The sequence below is a fragment of the Pan troglodytes genome, chromosome 1, assembly GCF_028858775.2.
Source record: "Pan troglodytes isolate AG18354 chromosome 1, NHGRI_mPanTro3-v2.0_pri, whole genome shotgun sequence".
NCBI lineage: Eukaryota > Metazoa > Chordata > Mammalia > Primates > Hominidae > Pan > Pan troglodytes.
Genome location: NC_072398.2, coordinates 193,281,773 through 193,302,969, shown reverse-complemented (window position 1 = coordinate 193,302,969; position 21,197 = coordinate 193,281,773). Strand labels below are relative to the sequence as shown.

General features: G+C 47.6%; 2 protein-coding genes across 23 annotated transcripts in view; one reads left to right on the top strand and one right to left on the bottom strand.

Moving 5' to 3' along the window:
* Positions 1-4,301, bottom strand: part of AIRIM (AFG2 interacting ribosome maturation factor) — an 11,248-nt gene extending 6,947 nt beyond the window's left edge. For 2 of the 19 annotated variants that reach the window (XM_063803471.1, XM_063803493.1), the window contains exons 1-4: positions 3,514-3,724; positions 2,943-3,065; positions 1,819-1,923; positions 1,091-1,368 (exon numbers count right to left, since the gene is read on the bottom strand). In XM_063803471.1, the coding sequence (XP_063659541.1) occupies positions 1,091-1,365 (275 nt within the window). In that variant the 5' untranslated portion in view covers positions 1,366-1,368; positions 1,819-1,923; positions 2,943-3,065; positions 3,514-3,724. The other 17 variants (XM_054681269.2, XM_054681274.2, XM_063803448.1 and 14 more) reach the window with 16 other exon arrangements.
* On the top strand, positions 3,960-21,197 carry CDCA8 (cell division cycle associated 8). 4 transcript variants are annotated; one of them, XM_009453037.4, is made up of 11 exons: positions 3,960-4,062; positions 4,160-4,268; positions 4,389-4,517; positions 7,415-7,455; positions 10,411-10,483; positions 11,924-12,009; positions 13,242-13,306; positions 14,743-14,838; positions 16,924-17,050; positions 18,460-18,546; positions 19,803-21,197. In XM_009453037.4, exons 2-11 carry the CDS (start codon positions 4,175-4,177, stop codon positions 19,845-19,847), a joined length of 843 nt encoding a protein of 280 aa, XP_009451312.1. In that variant the 5' UTR covers positions 3,960-4,062; positions 4,160-4,174; the 3' UTR covers positions 19,848-21,197.

Sequence of the window (21,197 nt, the reverse complement as noted above, 5' to 3'; positions counted from 1 at the left end):
CTACTCAACTAAGAACAGGAACTAAATCTGGTTCATTTTTATATTCTTGGCACCTTGTGCTTGGCATCCCACAAGGTGCCTAATGAACGTATTTTGTACAAATAAATAAAAGGAAAGTCCTCATCTGTGACAGTTTCCTATTAGTCTATGACAGACTCTATATACTGGAACTTTCTTTTGTTCCAGTTCAAGGAAAGGCCACACATGCCCTGTCTCCCCTCTGTCCTCAATAACCTGTAACTCTCAGCCTGGGCAACATAGTGAGACCCTATCTCTACAAAAAATTTTAAAATTAGCTGGGCATGGAAGTGCACGCTTGTTGTCCCAGGTACTTGGGGGGCTGAGGTGGGAGGATCGCTTGAACCAGGGAAGTCGAGGCTACAATGAGCTGTGATTGTGCCACTGCACTCCAGCCTGGGTGACAGAGCAAGACCCTGTCTCAAAAAAAAAAAAAAAAAAAAAAAAAAAATCTGTAACGCAGACACTGGGTCTGACAACAAGCATATCAGAACTTGGAGACGTGCTACTCCTGGGCACAGAGACACCAATCTACAGCAGAACAAAGTGGTGATTAAGAGCTCTAGCCTTTGTGTCAGGCACACTTGAGTTAGAATCCCAGCTCTACCCTTTTCTAGCTGCGTCACCATGGGCAATCTGCTTAAGCCTCAGTTTCCTACCTGCATGGAATTAAGTGCAGTTAAGTCACAGATATGTTGAAGAGACTTTATAACGTAATATACATAAACCCCTTAGCTCTAGCACCTACTAAGTTTACACAGCTCCTCACTGCCTTTTACCAAAGAAAACTATAGGGCAGAGCTAATAGGCTTTCTCCGCTCCTTTTCTCTTCTTCTTTTGTGACTTCTAATAAGCCCACCACTGCCATGTCTAGTCTCTGACAAAGAAAATGCCAGAAAATGGCTTTCTGACCGAGGTCCCACTGCCCCAGATGGTAAGTAAGGAAGGTTGAGATACCTCCACATGCCACGCTTTCAAGGAGAAAAACACCTTCTGGACTGACACTAGCTACATATAAAACACCTCGTTTTAAAATCCTTCCACCAAGAAAGAGCACTACGGAGCTGCTTACAGCCTTTCCCCTAGCTTGTCCAGGGCGATGTCACCAGCCGCCAGCTGCTTACGCCTCAGCCGCTCTTTTAAGTCTGGGAAGGCCCGAAGCGCCGGCACATCCTCAAACCGCAGGTTCTGTGCAGCCTGCAGCTGCTCCGCCAGGTTGCTGAGGGAGGACAGGAGGGGCTGGCAGTCCCGCAGGGCACTCTGCCACAGGCCCTGCTGCTCCTCCACCACGGGGAAGCACTTCTTCAGCGCCTCCTGCACGGCAAGCAGAGGCCGGTCTTGAGTCATCTTCTGCTGAAAAAGATAAAAACAGAAAATAACCACGTTGGGGTGCCAAGTCAGTCGGGGAGGCACTGGGTCGAGGGTGGGCGTCATCTCTGTCATCGTGTTCAGACAGGAGTTGTCTTACCTCCAGAAGCAGGGGTTTTTTTTGTTTTTTTTTTCGAGACGGAGTCTCACTGTCGCCCAGGCTGGGGTGCAGTGGCGCTATCTCGGCTCACTGCAACCTCCGCATCCCGGGTTCAAGCAATTCTCCTGCCTCAGCCTCCCGAGTAGCTGGGAATACAGGTGCCCGCCAACACGCCTGGCTAATTTTTGTATTTTTAGTAGACGGGGTTCCTGACCTCCGGTGATCCGCCTGCCTCGGTCTTCCAAAGTGCTGGGATTACAGGCGTGAGCCACCGCGCCCGGCCTGCCTCAGCTTTCTGAAGGAGACCCTGGTTTCCCCTCGGGAAGGGTAACCTGGATAGGGCAGTCTCCTGCTTCAGAGGATTCCTGGCGTCCAAGCGCCGTCTCTTCTCTGACATACAGTCCTGTCTCCCCTGCCCGAGGCTGCCGGTCGCGTTCCTGAAAAAGCGGAAAAACTTAAAAGTCCAGACAGCCAAAGCGTGAGAACCCTCCAGGGACTGCACCACGCGCCCACAGTCTCTCTGCGCATGCTCACACGCGACCGCCCCACAAAGCTACTCCGCGGGCCTGCCTGGCTACTGAGTCGCGAAAATATATCGTAGTGCCGCAATGACTTCTGGGTACTGTAGTCCAACATGTGGATTGGCCACTCGGCTTGAAGCTTCCTTGGGATTGGATGTTGGGACCGTCCAAACACGGCGACTTCTCATTTGTCAGCCTGCGGCAGTTTAAATTGGGTGGCGGTGGTGGCATGTCCTGTTAGCTGTGGAGTCTTTTCCTCTTATCTTGCGCCTCCGGTTGTGCCTTAATGACACTTTTGACATTGTGTATCACAACCAACTGGCAAAAACTAGTAAATCACGGGCTCCTGACGTGGCAGCTCTGGCTAAGATGCAGGTGGACGTCCAGGTGCCCAGGGAGTTCGGGCTCATTGGGGAGTAGGGTGAAGGAAACCCTGAAACCGAGAGGCTGGAAGCCCGACTTGCGCAGCATAAAAACACCTGCAGGGGGAAAGCTTACATGAGGTACGGGTTGTCATCCCGTCTCATCTTGGCCATCTGACTGATGGAGATCCTCAGGCACCCAGCAGACTGGGGTGTCACCCCCACTACCCACTGCCCAGGGCTGACCTCGGGCGGAAGAGCGACATTCAAATATTTGTTGCATATGGAGCAACAGACCAGGGTGGAAGAGAGAGAAAGGACTTTCCAGGAAGGTCCAGGCTTGCCAGGGCTTCTATGCTTGGACTGCTCTGTCCCCAAGCTCGCTGGTGCCCATCAGGAGCCTGCTTGGCACCTTTGCTTATTTCTTCGATTGTTCCTCAACTCAGAGGGGGAGAGGCAAGATTATCACTCCCATAGCCTATAACATGCACGCTTAAACACAACCCCTCTGACATGGCTTCAGACCGCATCCACAGGTGAAAAGCACCAAATCCAAACAATCAGGCCACAAACCCGTCAAGAGCTCGCCGGTCTGGCCGTCCAGTCGCCGCCCGCCTTGAGACTCAGCCTGAGCTACAGCTTCGAAACTAGCCTCTAGCCTTCTGGGTCTCAGCACAACTCTTAGGCAATCCAACCCTGTGGCCGTGGGCAGATACCAAGATGCACAGTTAGCACCTCCGACAGGACCGCGGCTCGGCGGGGCTCGCCGTCTACACGCCCATTCCCAGGCCCACGGCCACGACACCCAGAGCTGCCTCCTGCCCTGGGCTCCCTGGAGCCTGGTGGCCGCGGCTCATGCTGCAGTCACCGTGTAGCCAGCTGCCAAGCGCCACTACTTGCACCTGAAGTCGCAGCCCCGCGCTGCGCACCCAGTCGAGGCGCCAACACGCGAACTGGGCGGGAGTGGCCGGCCCGCGGGGGAGCGAGGAACGATAGGGTTCCCCCAACTCGCTGCCCAGACTGGCCGCGGGATAGCGCGCCCACCCCAAAGCCTGCACCCCTGCCCTGCTCCTCTATCATTCCGTCCCCCTTGCTCCGTCAAACCCTGCCGGGGCTGCTCTGTCTCTGCCGACCCGCCACTTGCCCGAAGTTCGGCCTGGGGAGCTTGGGGCCCTGAGGAGCGCCGACGTAGGCAGCCAGCCAGTCAATCAGTCAGAGGGTCACGGCGGCCCCTTGGCTACTCAGTGGCAGCCAGGCCAGAAAGAAGCAGACGCCGACCCTGGAGCGGAATCCTACAGCCGACCTGACCTAGTAGGCCCCCAGCCCTCCAGAGCTTGGGGTATTGCAGAGCCGCCGCAAGGCCTGCCGGGAGTAGTAGTTTGTATAGTTTGCAGCCGGCCAGGGCGGAGCCGGGTGGGTTGGTGGGGAGGGCGGGGAAACAAGCCTGGACCACAACTCCCAGGAGTACCCGCGACGGCGGCGGCCTCGCTGTCGCACTCAGGCTATAGGGGGCGCATTGGGCGGAAGACCCTGGGCCGGCAGGAACTTGCTTGTGATTGGATGTTGTGGGACGGCGGCTTCTCATTCGTCAGCCTGTGACTGTGGAGTTTGAATTGGGTGGCGGTTGACTGTAGAGCCGCTCTCTCTCACTGGCACAGCGAGGTTTTGCTCAGCCCTTGTCTCGGGACCGCAGGTACGTGCCTGGCGACTTCTTCGGGTGGTCCCCGTCCGCCCTCCTCGTCCCTACCCAGTTTCTTGCTTCCCTGCCCCATCTCCGCCGCTCCCCGCAGCCTCCGCCGAGCGCCATGGCTCCTAGGAAGGGCAGTAGTCGGGTGGCCAAGACCAACTCCTTACGGAGGCGGAAGCTCGCCTCCTTTCTGAAAGACTTCGACCGTGAAGGTAAGGGGCCAGGCCGTCGCGGCCTCCTGGGGCGGTCGCGGGATGCTGGCGGGTGGGGACACGAGCTGCACAGATTCGCCCGCCCGTGACCCGTGTCCTGTCGGCTCTGCCCTCCCGCAGTGGAAATACGAATCAAGCAAATTGAGTCAGACAGGCAGAACCTCCTCAAGGAGGTGGATAACCTCTACAACATCGAGATCCTGCGGCTCCCCAAGGCTCTGCGCGAGATGAACTGGCTTGACTACTTCGGTAAGAGCTGGAGAGCTTCCCTGGGCGGAGGCCGGGAGCCCCTGGGGGTTAGGTGACACCCTTCAGAAAGGGCTCGCTCAGATGTCACCTTTTAATGAGATCTGACATGACCACTTATGGAAAATTGCAGACCCTTTCACTCTCTGTCTCACTTCCCTACTTCATTTTTCTCTATGAAAAATGGGGGGGGGGGTTGGGGGGCGGCGGGCGGGGCGGTCTCTGTCGGACAACTCAGCTCTGCTGTTACAGGTCCAAAACAGCTGTAGTGAATGGGCATGGATGGGCTGTATTCCAATAAAATTTTAGTTATGGATACACTGAAATGTGAATTTCACATAATTTTCACACATCAGGAAATTTATTTAATTTTTTTTAAACAGAGTCTCACTCTGTCACCCAGGCTGGAGTGCAGTGCAGTGCAGTGGTGCGATCCCTGCTCACTGCAACCTCCACCTTCTGGGTTCAAGTGATTCTCCTGCCTCAGCCTCTGGAGTGGCTGGGATTACGGTCGCCTGCCACCATGCCCCGCTGATTTTTGTATTTTCAGTAGAGACGGGGTTTCACCATGTTGGCCAGGCTGGTCTCGAACTCCTGACCTCAAGTGATCCGCCTACATAGGCCTCCCAAAGTGCTGGGATTACAGGAGTCAGCCACTGCGCCCGGCCAGAAAATAGTATTTTTAAAAACATATGTATATTTTACCCATTTAAAAATGAATGAATAAATGACATGGTTAGTTAACCAGAGCTCAGATAGAAGAATAACCCGAAGCAGCTCCTTCTGCAGCTTATGGAAATTGCTAACCTAAAAATGGGCGCATCAGGCTGGGCGTGGTGGCTCACGCCTGTAATCCCAGCACTTTGGGAGGCTGAGGCGGGCAGATGACCTGAGGCCAGGAGTTCGAGACCAGCCTGACCAACATGGAGAAACCCTGTCTCTACTAAAAATACAAAAAAGTTAGCCGGGCGTGGTGGCGCATACCTCTAATCCCAGCTACTCTGGAGGCTGAGGCAGGACAATCGCTTGAACCTGGGAGGCAGAGGTTGCGGTGAGCCGAGAGCGCGCCATTGCACTCCAGCCTGGGCAACAAGAGCAAAACTCCGTCTCAAAAAAAAAAAAAAACAGACACATCAGTTTTCCTGGCCAGAGAAAAATCTCAGCCTGTTTCTGCACTCCCTTATTAAATGTCCAGAGAAATGCAGGAGGCTGTACTTTTCTGCTGGGTTGCCCTTTTCTGTTTTCCTTATTATTAACTATCCAGCATGTAGTCTCCTTCCTGGATAGAAATGCATGGTCTGCTCACATATTAGACATTGAATGATCCTTTTGACTTGCCCTTTTATTTATTAATATTAAGCCATTCATTTGCTTATTTCTCCAAATACTGAGCATGTGTCAGTCACAGTGCTAGGTGCTAAAGATGCACTGGGGAATAAAACAGACATTGTCTCTGCCTTCAGGAACATACAGGTTAGTAGAAAAGAGCTATTAGAAAAATCCACATACAATTATGTAATTAAAAGTATAGGTACTACAAAGGAGATAGAATAGAGTAGTGGTCAGTGAGCATATTGTGCTTTCTATGCCGGATGGGCATTGTACCAAGTGTTTTACATACATTAACTAATTTTTCTTCATAACTAATAATATCCCTATTTTTCAAAATGACAAGATTAAGGCACAGAGAAATTGGACACTTTGCTCAAGGCCTCATAAGCTAGTTAGTGGGATAGTCTGTTTGAACCCAGGTATTCTGGTTTCATAGCCTGAGATCTTAACTGTTTTACAAGATACTATGAGGGTTTCTAGCAGGAGGTTCTAACCTAACTTTTTATTCTACATGTAAATCTCACAAAGACCTTTTCATTCAACACATGTTTACTGTACATCTATTGACTGCTAGATTTTTGCCAGAAGCAAAGGATGTCATCTCTGGAATTCAGTCCAAGGCAGGGATGGACATTTAAACAGCTTTGAGTAGTTATTGGGTATAATGAGGGTGAGCAACTAACTCTACACTTTGCAGCAAACTGCTGAGATAGAAAAATAAGCAGGCTGGGCACAGTGGCTCACCTGGAATCCCAGCACTTTGGGAGGCCAAGGCAGGTGGATTACTTGAGCCCAGGAATTTGAGACCAGCCTGGGCAACATAACAAGACCATATCTTTAAGCTTTAAAAAAAATAATTAAAAATAAATTTTTTTAAAAAGAAAAATAAGCAGAGGGCAGGGCATAGGGTGGGGATTCATGCCTATAATCCTAGCACTTTGGGAGGCCAAGGCAGGAGTATCACTTGACCCCAGGAGTTCAAAACCAGCCTGGGCAACATAGCAGGAGACCACATCTCTATTTAAAAAAAAAAAAAAAAAAAAAAAAAGACAACCTGGACAACTTGGCGAAACCCTATCTCTACAAAAAAACACAAAAATTAGCCGAATGTGGTGGCGCATGCCTGTAGTCCCAGCTACTTGGGAGGCCAAGGTGGGAGGATCAGTTGAGCCCAGGAGACAGCCAAGGAGGCGCCACTCCACTCTAGCTTGGGTGACAGAGCAAGACTCTGTCTCAAAAATAAATAAAATTTAAAATATATTTTTTAAAAAGAAAAATAAGCAGAATTTTTGGGGTGATGTTTGAGCTGAGTTTTGAAGGATGAGTTAGAAATTTGTTAAGTACGGAGGGGAATTTCAGGCAGAGGAAATACCTCTTGTTACCATGGCAACAAGTCATGAGAGTCAGTGGCACATTTGGGATATAACTTGGAGAAAGAAGAGATTAGATGGTGAAGGTCCTTGAAGGTTAGACCAAGGGCTGGACCAGTTTTAGAAAGATAAATGGTACTATTAGGCAAGATGATTTATTGTTAAAATGTAATAGTAACTACAATGTTCTTTTTAAAGCCCTTGGAGGAAACAAACAGGCCCTGGAAGAGGCGGCAACAGTAAGTGACCTTTCCTATTTTCCAGCCAGTGGTTACTTAAGTCTAGTCCAGTCCCCAGATCCAACTAATAGGTGCTTACTGTGGAAGAGGTTTCATAAAGGGACATTATCTGTTTGTGTCAACTGAAAAATTAGAGTTGGACCAGACACTGTATACATGAGACCCAGATAGTTCTGAGCCCTACAGAAGGTGGCAGTTCTATTTTTGACCAATTTCTTGCAGTCCTTTGTCCTGAACTCTACAGCGGAAGTAGAAGGCCTCAAGCCCAAGTTCCTTTAAGCGCCTGAGTCATTACACTATGCGTTGGCCTGCTAGATGATAAAGCTGTTTCATCATGTGGTACTGTAGAAGCAGTGCTCTTGCTTGGGATGCTCAGTACTCCCCAACCCCTCTCATCTCCTTCCTCCCAGCATCAGTGCCAGGATTGAAGGCAGTAAGATGGGGATGCAAAATAGAGCATTTAAAGCTGCACTGTCCAGTATAGTAGCCACTGGGCATATGTAGCTATTTCAGTTAATTACAATTAATAAAATTAAGGAATTCATTTCCTCAGACATACTAGCCACATTTTACATGTTCAATAGCTACATATGACTAGTAGCTACTCCATCAGAGAGCACAGAAATAGAACATTGCTACTCTTGCAGAAAGTTTTATGAGACAGCATTGGGAACTAGTCCATACATGGGCTTCACAGAGTCCCTAGGCACTCTAAAATAATATACAAACAATGTGTGTGTATGCACGCATTTGTGTATCTTTCTGTTAGTTTATTGTAGCCTTGATCAGATTTACAAAGTAAACCCCAAAATTACATCTTTTGTTGAGTTAATCAGAATCATTTGGAATATCAGGGTTTGAAGGAGTCTAACCACCAAGGGCACATAGCAGATCTCCGCCAGCTTCATTCAGAAGGTAAAGGTAATGAGGAGCCAATTATCAATTTGGAAAAAATTGGAGCATTTGGGAGAGAGGTGGGGATTATTCACCCCCCTACATACACTGAGCTCTAATGTTTTAAAAGAGTTACCTCTGAGATGAATTATGCTTACTAGCTAATGCAGTTCTCTCTTTTTAAATTAGACATACAGAACTGCAAATGAGAACTTCTAATGTAATATGAGAGAGCCATTGTTACCACACCAAGTTGAGAGAATTCTAGCCTTGACTAATATGATTTAAAACTCAAGAAAGGAACAATAGAAAATCTATAAAAGCTCTTAGTTGGGAAGTGTGTTGGGGCTCCCAAGACCACCTCCAGGTTTGGTGATTCACTAGGAGGATTCATGGGGCTCGGCATACAGTCACACCCATGGCGATGATTTATTACAGTGAAAGTATAGAAAGCATTAATCAACAAAGGAGAAAAGTGCATAGGACAAAGTCCAGAGGAAACCAGGCTTCTAGGAGTCCACTCCCTGTAGAGTCAAACAGAACATGCTTAATTCAACACATATGAAATGCTGTCTACCAGAAAAGCTGATTAGAGAGTCAATGCCCAGAGTTTTAACTGGGGGCTGCTCACATAGGCATCCTCTGCCTAGCACATGTCAAAATCCTAGACTTTCAGGAGGGAAGTAGGTGTTCAGCATGAGCCATATTGTTTGCATAAAGTTTAGACACAGTGAGGCATCTTGTTAAGGAAAGGTGGGAACCTTTCTGAAATCAAGTTCCCAGATGCCAACCGAGGCCAGGCTTGCAAACAGGCCTTTCTATGTGTATCAGTCTCAGGCCTGCTCTGTTAACTGTCCTGCACAGTAGATGACCAGTGGCCTGCCACCACTGATGACTCCATAAAATGCCAGTTGTTTCTAGAGATGGCAGAAGGTTGGCAGGAATGCCCCTACTTTCTGTTGCATCAAGCCTGGCAAACATCAGTAACTTATTACAGCCCTATTTCTTGCTAAGCCTAAGACAGCCTCAGAATCCTTCTCTGAGTACGTCAAGCAGTCCCTACCAGAAATGAAACCTGTGCCATTCCAAACCTGTAATAATTTTTCTGATGTTTACATGTGTTCTCTAAGGAAAGGACTGTGAATCATGACTGCTCTTTGTAGTGCCCATACTTATTACCATATGAAAAAAAAACGAATTTGAATGGTGACTGGAAGCCTTTTTGAAGGACCCAGGATCATCATAGAAAACCTTATTGAAACCCTGTAGATTTATCGAAAAAATGGTAAGCTTGACACACCACCAAGTGTTGTAGAGGATGTAGATCATTAGGAACTTGTATTGTTTGCAGATGGGCTGTAGTCAAGGGTAACCACTTTGGGAAACAATTTGGCATAATGCGAAGGCTGAATATTTATGTAACCTATAATCCCTGTCATGTCCTATCCAAAGGATAGAGCCAAGGGGAAACTTGGACATGTACCTCAGACACATGTAAGACAGTTCAAGGTAGCAGTGTTTATAATAGCAGGAAACTATTGATGGAAGATGGACAAATCCATTGTGGTATATTCACACAGTGGGATATGATATAGCAATGAAAACAAATTAACTACAACCACAAAGAGTGGTGAAAACAGCCAAAGCCAAACAAAATGCTTAAGTACACACTTGTGAAAAAGCACATCTGTGTGTGCACACGTGTATACACACATATGCATGTATCTGTGAGCACATACACATATACCTTTCGATTAAGCAAGTGGAATGATATGGTTACCCCTGGGGAATGAAGGATTAGGAGACTCATCACCTTTGGAAGAAGAGATAAGAAAATGGAACAAGGAATGAATACAGAGCCAGAAGCAAGTTATTGGCAATGTTTTAGGTCTTGGGCTGTGTGGTGGGTTTATGGGAGTTTGCTATATTGTATATTGTATCACAAACATTTAACAGTCTTATGTATTAAATAATAGTTTTTAAAAAAGTTTTTATCTCGAAATATTGTTCCTCATATTTTGGTGGAATAAGCCTGGTGCTTTCTGGCTATGTTTGTCATAGGCTGACCTGGATATCACCGAAATAAACAAACTAACAGCAGAAGCTATTCAGACACCCCTGAAATCTGCCAAAAGTGAGTACCTTTCAAAACTCCTTGTTGTACAGAAAGAACTGAGGCTCAGGTTGCTTGGTTGGCTGCTCAGGCAGGGCCTTGTTGGTAGAGCCTCTTCCCTTTAATGTCTGGTTCTTAATCTTGTAAATCCAAAAACTTGCTTTTGGATGGTGCATTTAGTTAATTTTTTTTTCCCCCGAACAGCAATTCAAACCAGAAATTTAGTTAATTGTATGCAGGACTGCTAAAAACCAAACTCAAGACCCGTGTGTGAGCTAAAATGAAAGTGAAAAAAGGGGGGAAAAAAGCTGTGCTAGAAACCAAACATTGTTGCCTGCTTACTTTCTCCTGGGTTAAATAGATGACAAGATTTAGAGAGGTGTTAAAAGACTGGTAACACCAACTGAGACGCTCCCTGATGTAATCAACAAAGTTGAAAGAGAATTGAAAAAGGAATGACTTTCTCTGCATATAATTCAAAATTACTCAATTCAGGCCAGGTGCGGTAGCTCACGCCTGTAATCCCAGCACTTTGGGAGGCCAAGCTGTGAGGATTACTTGAGCCCAGGAGTTCAAGACCAGCCTGGGCAATGTAGTGAGACCTTGCCTCTGAAAAAAAAAAAAAAAAGAAAGGAAAGGAAAGGAAAAAAAAGTTACTCAGCTAGGCGTGGTGGCTCACGCCTGTAATCCCAGCACTTTGGGAGGCCGAGGTGGGTGGATCATGAGGTCAGGAGTTCGAGACCATCCTGGCTAATACGGTGAATCCCCGTCTCTACTAAAAAATACAAAAAATTAGCCGGGCATGGTGGCGGGCGCCTGTAGTCCCAGCTACTTGGGAGGCTGAGACAGGAGAATGGCGTGAACCCGGGAGGTGGAGCTGGCAGTGAGCTGAGATCATGCCACTGCACTCTAGCCTGGGCGATAGAGCGAGACTCTGTCTCAAAAAAAAAAAAAAAAAAGTTACTCAATTCCATGATCTATCCACATAAAATCATCTTACATACATGTCCCGCACTCTGAGAAACACTGTCTTATAGGAAAAGTTGTATGGGAAACCAGGTTGTGACTAGTGAGCAAGAAATCGGATCAGGATGAATTGTGACATGGACTTAATGTCACTGTCATTAAGCTATGATAGTTTGATGCATCCAATTCTTATAAGAACATCCTGACCCATGGCCAGGATTTCGGGGCTACACACCAGGGCACCCTCTACATTAGGCAGGGCAAGCTCAATTATTCAGAATGCTGGGCTGTCCCTACAAAGCATCATATGGGGTCTCTTAACACTCTGGTTAGTTTCCTTTGTCTAAACCCTCTTTCTTAAAAAGTCTTCTTTATTTTTAGTCCATTTCTTCCTTGCAGCTTAAGATTGCATACGTTTTATTCCTATAAGAAATGTGAATGCACAAAACTTTATTTTCATCAGAAATACCACCCTGTTGAAACTGTTTCTTACAGCACGAAAGGTAATACAGGTAGATGAAATGATAGTGGAAGAGGAAGAAGAAGAAGAAAATGAACATAAGAATCTTCAAACTGCAAGAGTAAGTGGACACTGAGGTTGGAGGCTGGGGGTTATCACAAGACAAGCAAATACAAATGCATAAAATACACTGTTGTACACCAGAGCTCACAGTTTAGCAGAGATGATCCTACTTTACATGGCAATGACAAAAGTGATAATTGACTGGTGTGCAAAGTGTGTAGAACACAGAAGAGGAAGCTTGCAAGCCTCCCCTACCCCACTAGGACATAGACAGGCCTTTCAAGGTGAGTGAAAGTCTACTAGCTAGAGAAGAAAGGGAAGAGGAACAGTATTCAGGATAAATGGGGGAGGAGGAAAACTGAAGATGAGGAAACCAGTTAAAAGCCTATGAATTCTTGAACTGACATGCTGATACTATAGAATGAAGGGATGGTTTTTAGATAGGTTTTAGAAAGAAGTGGCATGGTTGGTGGAGAAAAGGAGGAATCAGAGACAACTGCATGGTTTCTAGCTAAGGCAACTGCTATCCAGTGAGGTGTGGGACCCAGGTGGCAGAGGGGTGCTGGACTGGGGGTGGTGGAGCACATGCCAATTGCATGACATGTTGACCATTCATTACTTTTCCAGGACATCTAGGCTAGACAGAAATTTCAGCCTGGAGCTCAGGGAGAAGAGGGAGATTGAGAGATACACTGCCTCCCAGATCTTTAGGTGTTTGTCCCAGTGTGGGAGTGGAGATGGTTGTGCAGGGAGAGCAGGAAGGGAGGGAGTCAGGGTGGACACTAGAGGGAGGGTAGAGAGAGGAGCTCCTAAGGCAGACTGCCAAGGAAGTTAGAGAAGCAGGAAAGACAGATCCATCACGGAGGACAAGGGAGGAGAGAATATATGGAAGATAAGGAGTGATTCTTGCCAGGGACCTCCCAGGCCCCAGGAAGGGAGCACTGCAGGGTTTGCCTTTGATTGGGCACCTGGGACGCCCTGAGTGGCCTTCACAGCAGCCCTTTATGTAAAGTAGTGGGGTACAAGCCAGGCTGCAATCAGTTCAAAAGAGATTTACCTTTAATCTTGGTCAAAATCCTCTATTTTGAAAACCCAGCCAGTGGAAGTCCTTATTCAATTAGTTATGTTCTGAACTTTTTAAGTCATTGAATTCTGAGATACACCTTATTATATTTAGTATTAACTATCCAAAGCTTGTTCTTAATGCTTTAAAAAAAAAAAAAAAACCCTCCTTACCTTCCTCTTTGCTGGGTTTTTTGTAACCTTAGTCTCATTTGATTGTGACTGCAGGTCAAAAGGTGTCCTCCATCCAAGAAGAGAACTCAGTCCATACAAGGAAAAGGAAAAAGGAAAAGGTAGTGGATTTTCTAAAGTTGTGGTGTTTTGGGTTTTATTGGAGAGCCATATATATCATGGCAGAAAGTGAGGGGCAGTGAAAAGGCTCTGGTGGCTAGTGTTTGAAAGCAGCTTAAAATCACTGAATCCTTGAGTATCCGAGCTGGAGGGGTCTCTAGAAATGACCTAAACCAAAACCATCTCCAGTACTTTAATGTACATTCTCTATCCTTCCCCCCGGTTTTTTTTTTTTTTTTTTTTTGAGACGGAGTTTCACTCTCGTTGGCCAGGCTGGAGTGCAATGGTGCAATCTTGGCTCACTGCAACTTCTGCCTCGCAGGTTCAAATGATTCTCCTGCCTCAGCCTCCCGAGTAGCTGGGATTATAGGCATGTGCCACCATGCCCGGCTAATTTTGTATTTTTAGTAGAGACGGGTTTTCTCCATGTTGGTCAGGCTGGTCTTGAACCTCCGACCTCAGGTGATCCACCCACCTCAGCCCCCACTTTTTTTTTTTAAGTATAGCAAGAACTGCCTGTTATGTTTCAGTTCCTGATAGTCCATATGTAGAGCTACCCCATAGCTCGTCATAGAGTGGCTGTCCCTTACCTATAATTGGTTTCTTGAAATGTTTTGTCCAGTCCTGCAAAGTGAAGAACCTCTGTGGGCTTGAGTTGATTATACTGGACTCTACCATAAGCCATGTGGGGGAAGGTACAGCAGCTTAGGAGAGTAGTCACCGGGATGCATGTCTGTGGAGGAGCGAACTCATTTCTCTTGAGCAGTGCAGCAGCTGCCTGGCACAAGGACAGAATTCCAGCTGGGGGAGCCTTCGCATGAAGAGGCTGTCTCCTTGATTAAAAAGTCAGATTCTGAGGCTGGGTGTGGTGTCTCACACCTGTAATCCCAGACTTTGGGAGGCAAAGGCAGGTGGATCACTTGAGGTCAGGAGTTTGAGACCCGCCTGGCCAACATGGTGAAACCCTGTCTCTACTAAAAATACAAAAATTAGCCAGGTGTGGTGGTGCATGCCTGTAGTTCCAGCTACTCGGGAGGCTGAGGCAGGAGAATCGCTTGAACCCAGGAGGTGGAGGTTGCAGTGAGCCAAGATTACGCCATTGCACTCCAGCCTGGGCAACAGAGCAAGACTCCGTCTCAAAAAAAAAAAAAAAAGTCAGATTCTGGAGGCAGACTACTTTGGTTCAAAGTTTTGGCTCCATCCTAATTGGATATGTGATCTTGGGCAAGTTTTTAAAACTTGATGCCCCTGAGTTTCTGCATCTGTGTATGAGGATGGCAGCAGTGCTGGCCTCCCGTGTTAGAAGGGTCACATGAGTCGATGTGTGCGAGGCGCCCGGAGCAGTATCTCACAGTCAGCTCTCCACGTGTCACTCCTCTGCTGCTGCCTTCGTGGAACCTGAGAGTTGGCATACCTGATGGCCGTTTCTTACCTGTAGGTCAAGCCGTGCTAACACTGTTACCCCAGCCGTGGGTCGATTGGAGGTGTCCATGGTCAAACCAACTCCAGGCCTGACACCCAGGTTTGACTCAAGGTGAGTATCGAGGGAAACACTTGGATTTGATGGGACTCCAACATTGAGCACTACCCAGAGAAGGAGTGTCTAAGAAAATACTCCTAGGCCAGGCACGGTAGCTCACGCCTGTAATACCAGCACTTTGAGAGGCCGAGGCAGGCGGATCACTTGAGGTCATGAGTTCAAGACCAGCCTGGCCAAGATGATGAAACTCTGCGTCTACTAAAAATACAAAAATTAGTTGGGTGTGGTGGTGCACGCCTGTAATCCCAGCTACTCAGGAGGCTGAGACAGGAGAATTGCTTGAACCCAGGAGGTGGAGGTTGCAGTGAGCTGCGATTGCACCACTGCACTCCAGCCTGGGCAACAGAGTGAGACTCTGTCTTAAGAAAAGAAACGAAAATAGTCCCGAGTCCTTGGCCTGGGATGCCTTGTCAGAGGACAGTGGCCAGCTGGGTTTCCTGGTGTATGCCTCTCCCTTAAGTGTAGTTTCACCTATCTTCAGTGGCAAAATGATTCTTTAATGGGAGGGAGGTGAATATTCTGCCTGTGATGACTAGGAGGCCTCTAGGTGACGTTTTTGGCCTTTTCTGATTCAAATCAGAAGGTTTTTATTTTATTTTTAAAATATTTATTTATTTTGAGGCAGGGTCTCACTCCAATGCCCAGGCTGGAGAGCAGTGGCACAATCACGGCTCACTGCAACCTTGACTTCCCGGGCTCAAGTGCTTCTCCCACCTTAGCTCCCAAGCATGCCACCATGCCTGGCTAATTTTTTGTTTTTTTGTAGCAATGGGATTTCACCAGGTTGCCCAGGCTGGTCTCGAACTCCTGAGCTCAAGCAATCTGCCCACCTCGGCCTTCCAATGTACTGGGATTACAAGCACGAGCCATCACACCCGGCCTCAAATCAGTTTTTAAAGATGAGTAGGCACTCTCCTGTACTCTTGGTAGAAGTAAAAATTGATACTGCTTTTTTGGAGGCTGGCATAAGCAAGGATATTCTTGCAGCATAAGTTAATACCTTCCAAAGAACCTAGTTGACCAAATAGGAGATGCCGTATAGCCATTAAAAAAGACTGGATCTGTGTGTGCTGACAGGGAAAGAGCACCGTGATCACGGAGCATCTCCGAGCAGGTTGCTGAACACTGTGCTGTATGATCCCATTTGGTTTTATATACATACAAAGTTTCTGGAAGGATAGATAAGGAATTCAGAGTGGTTACCCCTGGGGAGGAGAGCAAGAAGTGGTTATCTCTGGTGTGGGGAAGTGTTGAAGATTTATTTTCTACTTTTAATTGCCACTTTTTTTTTTTTTTTTTTTTTTTTTGAGACGGAGTCTCGCTCTGTCACCCAGGCTGGAGTGCAATGGCACGATCTCGGCTCACTGCAACCTCCACCTCTCAGGTTCAAGCAATTCTCCTGCCTCAGCCTCCTGAGTAGCTGAGATTATAGGTACATGCCACCATGCCCAGCTGTTTTGTATTTTTAATAGAGACAGGATTTTGCCATGTTGGCCAGGCTGGTCTCGAACTCCTGACCTCAGGTGATCCACCCGCCTCGGCCTCCCAAAGTGCTGGGATTACAGGTATGAGCCACCGCACTCAGCCAGTTCCCACTTTTCTTTACTGTTTGTTTTCTCACATGAATATGTAACAAAAGGCATTTAGGGAAAACTAGGTAGCAGTATTTTAACTGTCTTGAGAAATTAGTATAATGATGTAATATCTAAATCATCCTCCTTTGCCTCTGAAAAATTCCTCTTGATGGAAGCAGCCATGCCTGGAAACAATTAACCAGCGTATTTCTGGCTTTGTGGATGGATGGATGATGGCACCCATATGGAGCTTTGGACCTAAACTTTATGTGGATAAGAGTTGGCTTTTTGCAAGATGTATGTTCAATAATTACAACCTTCTTTCTCCAGCTGTGTTTAGTCATTACTGCTTTAAAACATTTTTTTTTCTAAATTTAGAACGTGCTTTCTTAGGAATGTATGACTTAAAAACTGCAACTTGAGGCCAGAGTAAGGTTAAAATGGCCTATAGAGTTTGGTGTCATCCAATTGCCAAGCTATCTTCACAGAGATTTTCCCATTCTAGGGTCTTCAAGACCCCTGGCCTGCGTACTCCAGCAGCAGGAGAGCGGATTTACAACATCTCAGGGAATGGCAGCCCTCTTGCTGACAGCAAAGAGATCTTCCTCACTGTGCCAGTGGGCGGCGGAGAGGTGAAGTATTTCCAAGGGAAGCCAGGCCACAGTGTGCTGCTTAGTCAAGCATTTCTTTTCCCTGGGCCCTCACCCACGCTTCACCCTCAGAGTCCTTTCAGTGCGTGGGTCCTGATCTCCACACTTCTGCAGTACTCAGAACCCAGTTTTCTCTCCCAGGTTAGAGGCCCAGACTGCAAAGATCGTTGCTCAGCTCTGGGTTCTGTTTTTCTGTTTTTTGGTTTTGTTTTTGTTTTTTGTTTTTTGTTTTTTTTTGAGATGGAGTCTTGCTCTGTCACCAGGCGGGAGTGCAGTGGTACGATCTCGGCTCACTGCAACGTCTGCCTCCTGGGTTCAAGCGATTCTCTTGCCTCAGCCTCCTGAGTAGCTGGGACTACAGGCAGACGCCATCATGCCCAGCTAACTTTTGTATTTTTGGTAGAGATGGGGGTTTCACCACGTTGGCCAGGATGGTCTCGATCGCTTGACCTCGTGATCCGCCCTCCTCGGCGTCCCAAAGTGCTGGGATTACAGGCATGAGCCACCGTGCCCACCTTTTTTTTTTTTTTTTTTTTTTGAGATGGAGTCTCACTCTGTCGCCCAGCCTGGAGTGCAGTGGCACGATCTCGGCTCACTGCAACCTCCGCCTCCCAGGTTCAAGTGATTGTCCTGCCTCAGCCTCCTGAGTAACTGGGACTACAGGCACATGCCACCACACCCGGCTAATTTTTGTATTTTTAGTAGAGATGGTGTTTCACCATATTGGTCAAGCTGGTCTCAAACTCCTGACCTCAGGTGATCCACCCACCTCAGCCTCCCAAAGTGCTGGGATTACAGGTGCAAGCCACCACACCCGGCCTCCATCTGTTCATCAACTAACATTTGCCCACCCGATTGTAGTAGGCCCAAGAAGTAGACATGGGGCCTGCCCTTAGAAAGCAGCTCAGTGGTCAAGATGGATTTGCAATCATGATATCTGTGATATGCGCAATAATAGAGATGTTAAAGGGTGGTGCAGAGGAGGGCACCACCGAGGTATGCGCTTAGTCTAGAACCCGGACCATGAGCTGTGCCTTCAGCTTTGTATAACTTAAGGGATTCTGAAGCAAGCTGAGCTCAGTGTCTCTGGGCTGCATGGAGCGAGTTGCTGACCTCAGCCCCTGTGAGGGGAGGACGGTTTGTTTCAGACATACTCTGCAGGGCATTTCTTAGATGATGTGCGTGCCTTTTGTGCCCAGGTAATCCAGCCTCCACCCTAGTGATAGTGCTGAGGAAGTCATGGTCTCCTTAGAGCTAATATCCTTCCTGCCTGTCTTGCCACTTCTCCATCCCAGCCATTCCCCACCACTAAGTGCAGGATATCAGGGGGATCCTAGGGGTTCCGGCCCTAAGGGCCACGGCCAGTTTAACCCACTCCCCTTTCTATTCAGAGCCTGCGATTATTGGCCAGTGACTTGCAGAGACACAGTATTGCCCAGCTGGATCCAGAGGCCTTGGGAAACATTAAGAAGCTCTCTGTAAGTCTCATATTCATCTCCACACATAGGATGCCTCCAGTAGCTTTCTTGGGCTACCTTTATTTAGGATTGTCTTTTGGGCCTGCGCTAATACTTTCTACTTAAATTTGTGTTGTCTTCCTTCCCCCAAGAGATTTTGACTCTTACCCTACTTAGATAGCAGTAGTTCTGTTTCTCAGTTGATGTTGAGTTTTGTTCAATCCCAGGGTGCCTGCCACAGAAGTTCCACTGCAAAATCAAAATTCTGCCTCATTCAGGCAGTTAGTGCTAGGGGTATGTTAGGTCACTATTGGCCACCAGAAACTGAAACCTAGAGTAGCTCAAGAATGAGGGTCGGGGCTTGTTATCAGGAATCTTACAGAATCAAAGAGCGAGCTGAACGGCCAAGCCTCTGGAGTGGTGGGGCCCATCAGCTGGGGCCTGTGCGCTCATTTCTCTCTCACATCTTCATTCCTCCCTCAGCAGATAACCTTCTCCACAGGCTCCAGGTTCTGTGCTTACTTAACATTGTTTTGCATGTGGCTTTGAGTAACCACATCTCCAATCCCAACTTTATTGCTCTATTGCCCAACTGTTCAATTTCTTGTCTTGGTTTAAATTCTGAAGAGGGCCAGGCGCAGTGGCGCACACCTGTAATCCCTGCAGCTCAGGAGGCTCAGGCGAGAGAAATTGAGCCCATGAGTTCAAGGCTGCAGTGACCCATGATCGTGCTGCTGCACTCCAGCCTGGGTGACAGAGAAAGACCTCAGCTCTAAAAATAAAGTAAATTATCAATTTAATTTAATTGAAGAATGTAATGGCTCAGCCAGGGATGAACCTCCTTGGTCTGGTCAGCCATCATCTTGGGTGGTGGATGGAGCACTTAGTGTAAACATGGCAACCTTACCCTCATCCTTCTGTGGGGTCTGAAGGGTACATCCAAGGAAGGGGACAAGGCGGGGCTGGTTTCCTAAACCTGTCTTTCTGAACATAGGCCCAGTGCTGAGATCCCACACACACCTAGCCACCCAAATCTTGTGACTGTCATCCTCTAGCTAGATCTATTGCAATGTTCTTCTCAAATAATCTATGATATCTTTACTGTCTCACTTGAGTTGTTATTTTACTCCCTTGTTCAGATGAGAAACAGGTTCAGAAAGGTGAATTCATGTGTGATACAGATAGAGAACGGAGGGGCTCAGGCTGACTGTGGGAGGCCAAGGGGCAAGCCTGCCAAGTGACATCTTCTACAATGACCTCTCTCCTTTTCTTTTTAGAACCGTCTCGCCCAAATCTGCAGCAGCATACGGACCCACAAATGAGAAACCAAAGTTGACAGGATGGACTTTTAATGGGCACTTCTGGGACCCTGAAGAGACTTCTTCCCTTGAGGCTTATTGTTTGAGTGTGAAGTTCCAGAGCAAGGAGCCATGTTCCTCTAAGGGAATTCAGGAATTCAGACGTGCTATTCCCACACCAGTTAGGTAGAGCTGTCTGTTCACCCTCCCATCCCAGCTGATCCCAGTCACTGCTTGCTGGGGCCATGCCATGGAAGCTTCCCATCAGTCTCCCAGCTGAATCCTCCCTGCTCTCTGAGCTGCTGCCTTTTGCCTCCAACTCAACATCCTCTTTGCCCTGCCCTGCCTGCAGTTGAGGGGGCGAAGAAGAACCCTGTGTTCTCAGGAAGACTGCCTCCACCACCGCTACCCAGAGAACCTCTGCATCTGGCATTTCTGCTCTCTATGCTTGAGACCGGGAGGTTTAGGCTCAGATAAGTGAGCTCTGGGCCATGAGAGGGTAGGTCCAGAAGGTGGGGGGAACTGTACAGATCAGCAGAGCAGGACAGTTGGCAGCAGTGACCTCAGTAGGGAACATGTCCGTCTCCCCTCTCGCACTCAAGACACCTCCCCCTACCAGCCCTCCTCTTCTTCCTCCTCCTCCTCCTGTGGGAGGTGGTCAGTGGGACTTAGGGATCTTTCACCTGCTGTGCCCAGTAGTTCTGAAGTCTGTTTATGGAGCAGTGTTTTATGTTTATCCCTGTTTACTGAAGACCAAATACTGGTTTGGAGACAACTTCCATGTCTTGCTCTTCTACCTCCCTAGTTAGTGGAAATTTGGATAAGGGAATTGTAGGGCCCAGATTTTGGAGGTTTTATGTCATTGGCCACAGAATAACTGTCTCTAAGCTATCCATGGTCCAGTGGTCCCTGCCAAGTCTGTAGACTTCAGAGAGCACTTCTCTCTTATGGGGTCCATGGGAACAGGGGCGGGTGTGACTTGCTTGGTGGCCTCATTCCATGTGTGCCTGTGCCTGGGGTATGGACTTTGTTAAGCAGAGTCAGCAGTGAGGTCCTCATTCTCCAGCCAGCCTCTCTGCCCTGGAGAATCATGTGCTGTGTTCTAAGAATTTGAGAACTAGAGTCCTCATCCCCAGGCTTGAAGGCACATGGCTTTCTCATGTAGGGCTCTCTGTGGTATTTGTTATTATTTTGCAACAAGACCATTTTAGTAAAATAGTCCTGTTCAAGTTGTATTCTTTTAGGTTCTTTTATTCTCCTTTCCCTGAGATTTTTGTATATATTGTTCTGAGTAATGGTATCTTTGAGCTGATTGTTCTAATCAGAGCTGGTACCTACTTTCAATAAATTCTGGTTTTGTGTTTTCTTTTGTAA